At 30.6% G+C, this 9,875-nt stretch overlaps 1 protein-coding gene across 1 annotated transcript in view; it reads left to right on the top strand.

Annotated features, from left to right (window-relative positions):
• Positions 1-9,856, top strand: part of LOC119837489 (head-specific guanylate cyclase) — a 93,022-nt gene extending 83,166 nt beyond the window's left edge. Inside the window, exons 12-15 of the mRNA XM_038363081.1 lie at positions 344-487; positions 1,265-1,419; positions 4,875-5,016; positions 5,316-9,856. Of these exons, the coding sequence (XP_038219009.1) occupies positions 344-487; positions 1,265-1,419; positions 4,875-5,016; positions 5,316-5,399 (525 nt within the window). The 3' untranslated portion in view covers positions 5,400-9,856. The remainder of the gene's footprint in view (positions 1-343; positions 488-1,264; positions 1,420-4,874; positions 5,017-5,315) is intronic.
• Positions 9,857-9,875: the final 19 nt, after the last annotated feature.

Genomic DNA, 9,875 nt, shown 5'->3' with positions numbered 1-9,875 from the left:
CAGATTCGAAATTCAAATGTAATATTTTTTTATAATTAAGTGTAACAGTATTTATGGCCAGACTAAGTATATTAAGATATATATATATATATATCTTTTGCTAACGGGTACTGACTATTACATGGAACTTTTGATATAAAACCAATAAACTCTTCAAATGTATGGTAATAATTATTATCCTACAAATAATACAAACGTGAAAGTTTGTAAGTATGGATGAATGTATGGATGATCGTTACTTTTTCACGCATATCGTGTCTGTATTTTGTACAGAGATAGATTATTGTCTGGATTATAATATAATAGTTCTAGGAGAATAGATAAAAAATATTTTACTCACCAGGTGGAAACGATAGGCGATGCATATTGCGTCGCGAGTGGACTACACCGTAAGATTGAGACGCATGCGCCGCAGATTGCATGGATGGCCCTACGTATGGTAGAAACTTGCGCTCAGCACTTTACTCACGAGGGAAATCCCATCAAGGTAGGTACAGCCGTCGTAATTTTATTGTATGTTATAACTTGCAACTGAGCTGGTGGTTCGCCTGATGGTAAGCATTTGTATGTGGTAGTCGAGCACGCTTCGGCACGAATTGGGACATCTCGCACCAGGGAAGTACCACACCCCCACAGAAGACCGGCGTGAAATACCATTCTGCTGTGTTTCGTTCGGTGAGTGGGGGAGCCGGAGGCCCATATTCTTTTCCTTACCCTTCCCAGTCCTTTCCTTTATTTCTATCGCCAATCCTTTCTTAATCCCTTCCCAAAAAGTCGGCAATCCGTTTGTAGAGGCGTAAGGTCTGCAATGAACCTTATGCCTCTCCAAATGTTCATGGGCGGTGGAAGCGCTTACCATCAGGCGTCCCACCAGCTCCATTGCCGATTGTAACATAAAAAACAAAAAAATTTCTATTCTTTCAAAATTTCTCAGAATAAAAAAAATTTGATCACGAGGCGGGATTCGAATCCGCGTTTTTGCCAAACCGTAGCAACGCCTAGCCTCTCGGCCACCCGTGATCACGCCACAGTAATTGAATTTCTTCTAGTCTTTCGGTTTTCGGTTTCGGCACCCCACGCCATCTGTTGAGATGATTTAGAACCATCACAACCAATACGATACATTATTTCAATGATTGCAATATTGTATCCATGGAACGCGGCCTTTGTTAAATTTAATTTTTAGTATTATAGCATATAAAACTAAAAATTTAGTTTAAATATTTGTCTAAATTAATCCATGATTGAAATATTATTACAACAGATGCGTATAGGTCTGCACACTGGGACAGTTTTGGCCGGTGTTGTTGGAAAAACAATGCTGAAATACTGCCTTTTCGGCCACAACGTGACTCTCGCTAACAAGTTTGAGTCCGGATCTGAACCTTTGAAGATTAACGTCAGCCCGACTACTTATGAGTAAGTATTTAATCGGATTTCATCTGTATTTTGGTAGTTCTTGTATCGACATGTATTTATCCTTGGTTCACAGTAGGGATATTTTTTTCTATTTTATGCTAAAATGTGGCAAATTATTGCTCAATGAATATAGTCTTTTGTGTGTTCATTTGCGTAAGTATATATACGTTAATTTGTATTAATATATACTGAAATTTGTTGTTTTTTATCTTTTCATATATTTAAACAAAAATTAAAAGACACCTTTATTTATTACACAAATACAGCACATTATCACAACAATATTTGAATATTCTTTGTTGTTTTTGAGGTATTAGTTTATTTAAATTAAAAAACTAATCGAACGGAGGTTTGAGAAACAAACCTAAGTTTCCGTTTGTGATGAATTTAGTTTACTACAAGTTACGAAGAATACTGATTACATTTTTTTACAAAGCAAAACTAACATTTACTATCATATTAAATGAGCAATATACAGAATTAAAACATATAAATATGTATAAAAATAAATTGTTACAGTTAAATATAACCAGATGAAAACAAGTCGATGAAAATCATAAATATTTCAACGTAGAATCCGAAATGGTCGTCTCGTAAATTCCATTTTATATTTATTTCATACGACATACGCAATAACAATAAATTTAATCGTGTCATTATTTTTTATTCGCCATTACACTAACCATAAGCGATGTGGAGTTATCGTATATTTCGTTTATATTAGCTATATATTTCCTATAGTAAAACTGTTATATGCATCTAGAAGGTTTATATGTATAATGACATCCATTCAACTACTCCGAATTAAGCGCGTGCGAAGCCGTGTGCAACAGCTAGTTTAGAAAAATTTAGCTGTGATGTTAAATAAAATAGCAGTCTCGCAATTTTTATTTTTGTTCTTTTTGCTATTTATTTGATATTAACTAAAATATATGCATAAGAAGATATTTTTCTTTTTAAAAAGTATATATTCTGTAAAAGTATTTTTTTTTCTTGTCTTCTTCATCTTCGTTTGTTAATCTTCCTCATTTATATGTGTTAAATAAAGCATATTTGTTAAATATAATTTTGTAATGTTGAACTTTGCGCCTTGCAACACCATTAAAGTCTGTGACATTAAACGACTTGACTGTATGTGTTCCCGGTATTTTAACTTAAAATAAAGTTAATATTGAAATAAATTGTGTTTGTGACTCATTAATCAATCAATATTGTATTGTATTGCAAAAACGATAAAGTGAAAAGAGATATATATACTCATCGAACAATACAATTGCAATAATAAGAAACAAAACGATTCACTCCGACTCCACAGACATTAACATTAACGCTACTTCATTTGTCAAAAGTTAAGAGGTAGCTACCGTGAAGCTTAAAGCCAATTATAAAGCTCGGAATTAAATATCTGAAAGCTCCTGTATTTAGGATTCATGAATTAAATAGTTCGAAACAAAGTTTTGCGGCAAACATTAAATGGATGAAAGACAATTTGTGTAAAAGTCACACGGTTTTCTCATAATGGAATAAGTACGTTCGTACGTCAGAATGTCCTTATAAAGTCGATATATTATGTCTTCTACATATATACATAATGTGCTTATAAAATCAGAGAGCCCTATTAGTTTACCGGAATTAAGTATCTTATAAATGACTAGCAGTCCGCCCCAGCATCGCCCGTGGTACATATATAGCCTATAGCCTTCCTCAATAAATGGGTTACCTAACTCTGATAGAATTTTTCAAATTGGACCAGTAATTCCTAAGATTAGTGCGTTCAAAAAACAAACAAACTCTCCAGATTTATAATATTAGTATAGATAATAATATCTAGACCACATCTTAATCAAATCACAAACAGGTCTGTCTAGGTTCAATATTTTACATTAAAAGTGCATCAATATCTACCCAACCCTTGTATATAATTGAACATGCTCTGAACCATCTAAAACACAACACACGATAACTTCTGTCCAAACAATTGCTACGATATCGAGCCTTTTATAACAAACGGTAAAACTATTTCTATCTGAACACAATACTTTCAATTATCTCACAGCAAAAGGAACAGATAAGTCTTTAATACCGGATCAAAAATAAATATATCCTGCGCTATTTGCTTTGTATTGTTAGTGGGAAGTTTCCATTTTAGAAGTTATTACCCACACATAAACTCACATATAATATAATTGTTGCGTAATATTTAAAAACGCTTTTCAGTGTCGGTGTGGTTTCGATTGTTGTTATATAAATATTGGACAAACCATAAAGAATGATGTTTGGTCATATAGGGAATAGAAGATATTAAAACCATCTAAAACACGCGATAATACGTTACTGAAATTTCAAATTATCCAATCATTGATATTGTACATAGATACTAAAAACTTTCTAAAAACGATTGTGTATATCGAAATGGGTTTACAAAAGGTATAAAAAAGCCACTCAGTATGGTTCATTGATAGATAAGATCACAACACTGTAAGGTTTCGAAGTTTTTATGATTCCGAGGAAATCTTTGCAATCCACTCCTTTTATCAAAGAACTAACACTATTGTAACGGACACCTTTTCTCGAAACTTCGAGAAATTCGTGGAACCTTCGAGAATATGTGAAATGCGCGTATCCACCCCATTCCATTACCCTATCGGACCGTAACTTATACATTTCTAACATTGATTCAAAATGATATTATGTCAAAGATATATGGGTTTCAGGTTGTTTTGTGGGCATCATTTCATTGTTATGAAAGTTTTTATTCTCGCGGTTACTTTGGGAATTCATAAGACTGTTGTAAACAATCGGAGTTTTAAAAAAGCATAATTTAAATGAGCGATTTCAGTATAAATCCTTAATGTTCAAAGTTTGACTGAATTGAAATTTATTAAATTTTTATCGTATCTTTAAGTAACCGTATTTCTATTTACCACCACTTTAAAATTCAAAGTTATTTTAGTGTTCATCACAATACATATCGCATTTTAGAAGTGCAGTTTCATTCACATGGTATATAGGTCCCTGAATAAAAAATTATATGTAAACTCGAACGAACTACGACTGGAAAGATCATTATATCTATAAATATTATATTATAATAATATAATGCCATGAACTTCTGCAATGATTTTCAGACAGAAGGTCAGACCTCTAGTAATACGTAATTATGAAATTTAATTAATTATTGATCGCATTCAATGGACAACAAAGTGGTATTGTTAAAGGAATAGCGTATTTAACTCTTTGACTTTTTTCTGTGGTAACACTTACGTAGCGACTTTTTTTCAACCTGTGGTAACACTAAATAATCTACTAAACATGCTCGCTTTTACTATATACAGCTGTTTGTACCTACTAATACACTTACCAATATAACTGTCTAAACTGTAAACCCTGTGCCTGTAAAATGCCTTATGCAACCTTACAAATAAAAAATAACCACTATATTTATTCGATCGCAGGTGGCTAATAAAGTTCCCGGGATTTGAGATGGAGCCCCGTGACAGGTCGTGCCTCCCGAACTCGTTCCCGAAGGACATTCCGGGAACATGTCACTTCCTGCACAAGTACGTTCACCCCGGGACTGATCCTGGCGCGTCACAGGTGAGTTATTGGTATTCTGTATATATATCTACTAAACATGCTCGCTTATATCCAAAAGGATATATATGTATATCATATTATTTTTTTTATTGATGTTAAGTTAATCAAAAAGATAATCAAAATATATTAAGATTTTTTTAAAGATTTAAAACACTAGACTTCCAGCCTATTGAAAATAGCTAACTAATCATGTAACTTTTTCTTGGGTTATCTAAATATTTTACATTATTCAATACATATTTGCATAAAAATACGAATACTCTATGTACACGAATTTTCACACCCTTTACTCCTTATAGGTAAAACATATACAGGATGCTCTCAAAGACTTTGGCATAGGACAGGCTAAGCCAGCGGATGTGGACTCAGAAGAGCCAACATAGTCGTTTAATAAAAATCCCAAAAGTTTATTTTAATATTTTAACATTCCAGAATTGTTAAAGTGTTTCATTGCGAATTGTAAATAGCCACTTATCCTAATTATTTTTAAGATAACCATGTTCCAAACTTTTTAAATGTTCCATCGTTTATGAGGCTTTTATTGTTTGTGGTGCTTCAATTTAGGTTTAAAGGCGCTATTTGGTAACGTGTGTGAGTTTATACGTAATAAATTACTCTATGCTTACTTAAAACAAATGATTTTTATCCTAACCTAAAGTACTCCTAAGCCTTAGACAGAGAGAGAAAATAACTTTATATCAAGTTTAAACAATCACAGCAGTTAAAAAAGTGTAATTTTTTTTAACGTACATTATGATAAACATCTCAACTTGATTATAAGCGCCTTTAATCAAAATATTGTTAAATCATTGTTATATAACATAATTCAATACTGCAATTAATTGCCAATATGTATAAGCAAATTAATAGTAGTTTCAAATGAATTACATCAAATACTTTAGAAAGTTCGTTGTGAATTTATTCAAACCGTGCTGAGGGAAATAACTTTAACAATTTGAAATAGATTTGTCAAAATTCCTCTATAAACTGATTATAAAACTTTATGTTCTCTCTATGTATTTGATTTATTATAATAAGGCCCTGTCTAAAGAGAAAACAATTTAATGTTTTACCATATTAAAAAAAGTTGAGACTTCTGAAAACTTTTGAACCGAAGAAAAGAAGCCTGTTCAATCGCAAATAACTGCTTGATATATTTTTACTTTTTCATTAAATTGATATTTATAATTGTACTTACTGAACTTCAGACATGTCTAGATACAATTAATCATCTTATTTATTTTGTATCACTTAGAATATTGCATAAATTTTTAATAAATCCGCAACATATATCTGTATAATCTCTAGATATACTTTGTAGATATAATATAGTTATCTAAAGCTTTACAATTAATCGTAAGGACATGTACATAATGTGACTCCGGGATTATTACGACTTATAAATTAAATTCGCGGTAGATTGTAGCTTGTAACATTACCTAGATTGACCTAGTTATTCTAAGTAGTCAAATTCATATCATCATATATTAATCATAGAATCTGTTATCGCATTTTTAGGTACTGTATTCGTATAAATACTTTTACGATCAGTCCGTTCATTTTTAATGTGATGCCTTAAAATGTTTTACGGCAGATCAAGCAAAGGTCCACGTGGTCACCACCACACATCTGGTCTTACTGGTGTATTGTCTGCATTTAAAGACTAAAACGCTTGTTTTTTGAAGGTCTCAATGTCTTAATTGTACGAGAACACCGCATGTGGTAGATTGTTCCAAAGAAAAATATCACGAATGAAAGAAAAATATCTGTATTTCGCTATTGATATCTAGTATTGGTTTTCTAACTTTTGCAAATCGAAGCCTTATTTTATAGGAGTTTAATAAGAAAGTTATTGGAAGTTTTCGAAGTAATTGTATAATTTTCTTTTGAAAGTATAGGGAGGTAGATGGAATTTACGACGTTTTTTCTCTATATGATAACAATAAAATACAGTTATTTGGCAGTCTAAGATTCTTTTATAATGTATTATTTAGTGGACCATTTGTAGTTTGTTATTTCTCGCTGGATATAAGTGATTTCATGGTTATTTATTATTGACATGCGAAAGCTGTCTGCCTATATGTCTTTTCTTCACACCTAAACTGAATCTATTTGCATGAAATTACGTAGTGTGAAGTTTTCCAGATTTAATGTCATCTATTTACATCTATTACTATCGGTTCAATGATATTCGTAAATATATTAATATATATGAAATAGTAAAAGCATTTCAATTGACTCATAAGGAAAGTGTCAATACCCTTCCAGAATTTTCTAGAGAAAGATTCTTCGAAATTGTTATGCGTAAAATTCGACAAATCGGCTTAAAAATACAATTTATTTTCCTTTCCCTCTCATTCATCTACATTTTCGTCATATTTTCCCGTAAACGTCTACAAAATATGGGCTTATCGGTTTTATAGTGTACATATATTGCTAGCCCTATATAATGTTATAAAAATACTGAACATATTTCATTACTTATAAATAATTCTATATGAAAATTTAAAGGGAAGCGTACGTTCTAAATAGTTAGTGCTTTAAACCTCATAGGGTCACTATAGAATTTAATCTTTAACGTGGTAAAAATACACCCACTTATATCTCCTTACGTTAAACTGTGATATTGTAATCACAATAATATTAAGATGTTTCGTTAAGTATTGTTAATATTCATTGATTTATTTATTTCATTATAATCGTAAAAGTCGTTTTATAAACCATATTAAACAAGACTTAATCTAACATTTCTGTTTTCGTAAATAATTATATATTTTCACATATCTCAATATTCTTTATATTTAAGGCTGATTTTTCAATCGTTGGTTGAAAATATCCGATCAATACAACGACATTACACAATTATATTGAAATGACAACTGTTTAATGTTAAAAGAGATGCAGTTAACACATTTTTAAAATGGTTATCTATTACAATATTTAACGTATACGTTTTAACCAAGGATTATGTAATCAGCCCTTAATGTCTAGTCATATAAAAATATCTAGTCCGAAAATTAGAAAAAATGTAAATACGTAGTTTTTATTAATAGGTGAGTAAAACTTCTGTGATTATTATTTAACATAAACTAAAGAAGATACCATCGATTCTATATTACTTTGTTATATTTAAGTAATTTTCGAACTGTTGAAAAAATTAAATCATTTAATATCCGACACACTGAATAACGATAATTTAAGACCGCTGAAAACCACTTTTGAATTCAAGCAACGAGTTTAAATTTATTCTGATTTGTTGGAGTTTAAAGAAATAATTTAGGCATAAATATTTCTCATAATATTGTGTCGATGTAAACATAAGAATATGCCTGTAGAAATTATTAAATTGTGCTTTGTACATAAGCGAGATATTTTGATGAATTTATTCCATGTTCTAAATTGTAATTATAATAGAAGATTGTTTAAATGAATGTTTAAAGTGGGACAATGTTCACTCAATCTTCACTACGTATATTTAATTCTTAAATATTATAACATCAACACAAAAATTGCTTGCGAATAATTCGTTTTTAATTACAAAATACATACGTGAATTACAATTCGAATCCAGAAAATACCCTAAGAATTGTCTCGATCGCTTATATTATTTATTTAGTTTATTTATATACAAAGTAGTGAACATTGTGGTACGTCTATACTAAATTAGACCTACTTATGCCTATTACTACCTACCTATTAATGCCGATAAAAATTACAAAATGTTTTTAAATCGCTTCCATAGACGTGTGAGTAGCTTAATCAGATTCGATCATAAACAAATATTTTTACAAATACTATTATTGTTGATTTGTTATTATTTTATTGGAAACTTCTATGTGTATGTAAAAATTATGCTATAAATTGCTTTATTATTCGAAATTAATATTTGTGAAATTATACTCGATATATAAGCATGCAGCTTTACAGTAACATCGTAATAAAAATTATTAATCATTTTTAGACGTGAATCTAATGACGATTAGATATAAATATAAACCTATTGATAATTTTGTAAATATTCGCAATGTCTAAAATAACGAGGCATTTATAGTCTATGATTTAGAATATTATGTACATGGATGTATATCTTGCGATTTAGTACATAGCCTAAGATCACGGCCTTCTTCAAATGTATTTAGTGTTTAGGAGTCGACACGAAACACCGAAATTGTTAAGCTGTGGTTAAACTAAAAGGTCGGTCAATTTTAACATAATAGTACTAAATATTTGATCATTAGGTTAATTTATTATTTTAAGATTTTGTCATATTTTTATTGACACGTCTTCTTACATCGATTCCTTGGTAAAAAGAAAGTTGTCGATAACATCAACTTCTATTATCATTACTTTGATGATTTATAGTAATTATACAAAGTACTATATAAAATTAAATAGTTTCGAAGAGTAGTCTAAAACAATGATGTTACACTCTGTCTTTATTCTTGTTACCTTCTGCTATCTCACAATCTATGCATTCTTTCACTTAATTACAGAGAATCTTTGGCACTTGAGGGTTTGGCCTTTAAAATAGCACTTTTATATCTAAATGTGTTACCAACCATAAAAAATATAATTTTATAAACATTAAAAACAACAGAAACGTTGACAATTTCAGTGGAAAACTTTGCGAACCCTACTAAAGCACCACTTTATCAAAGATATAGTAATAGGTAACTGCAATAACTCTCTTCATATCTTTCATTTCCCAACAAAAGCTGGCATTTGGTAATAATGTTGATATTTCCGTTGGTATTTACTTAATATCGATGTTGGCTGAATGCCCGATTTCCTTTGGTCGAATATTTTGTCATCTTTGAAAACCTTTTAAGGTTATATTCATAGATTCGCACTACAAGATT

This window comes from Zerene cesonia, chromosome 27 (genome assembly GCF_012273895.1).
Source record: "Zerene cesonia ecotype Mississippi chromosome 27, Zerene_cesonia_1.1, whole genome shotgun sequence".
Classification (NCBI taxonomy): Eukaryota; Metazoa; Arthropoda; class Insecta; order Lepidoptera; family Pieridae; genus Zerene; species Zerene cesonia.
This window is presented reverse-complemented; position numbering and strand designations above follow the sequence as displayed.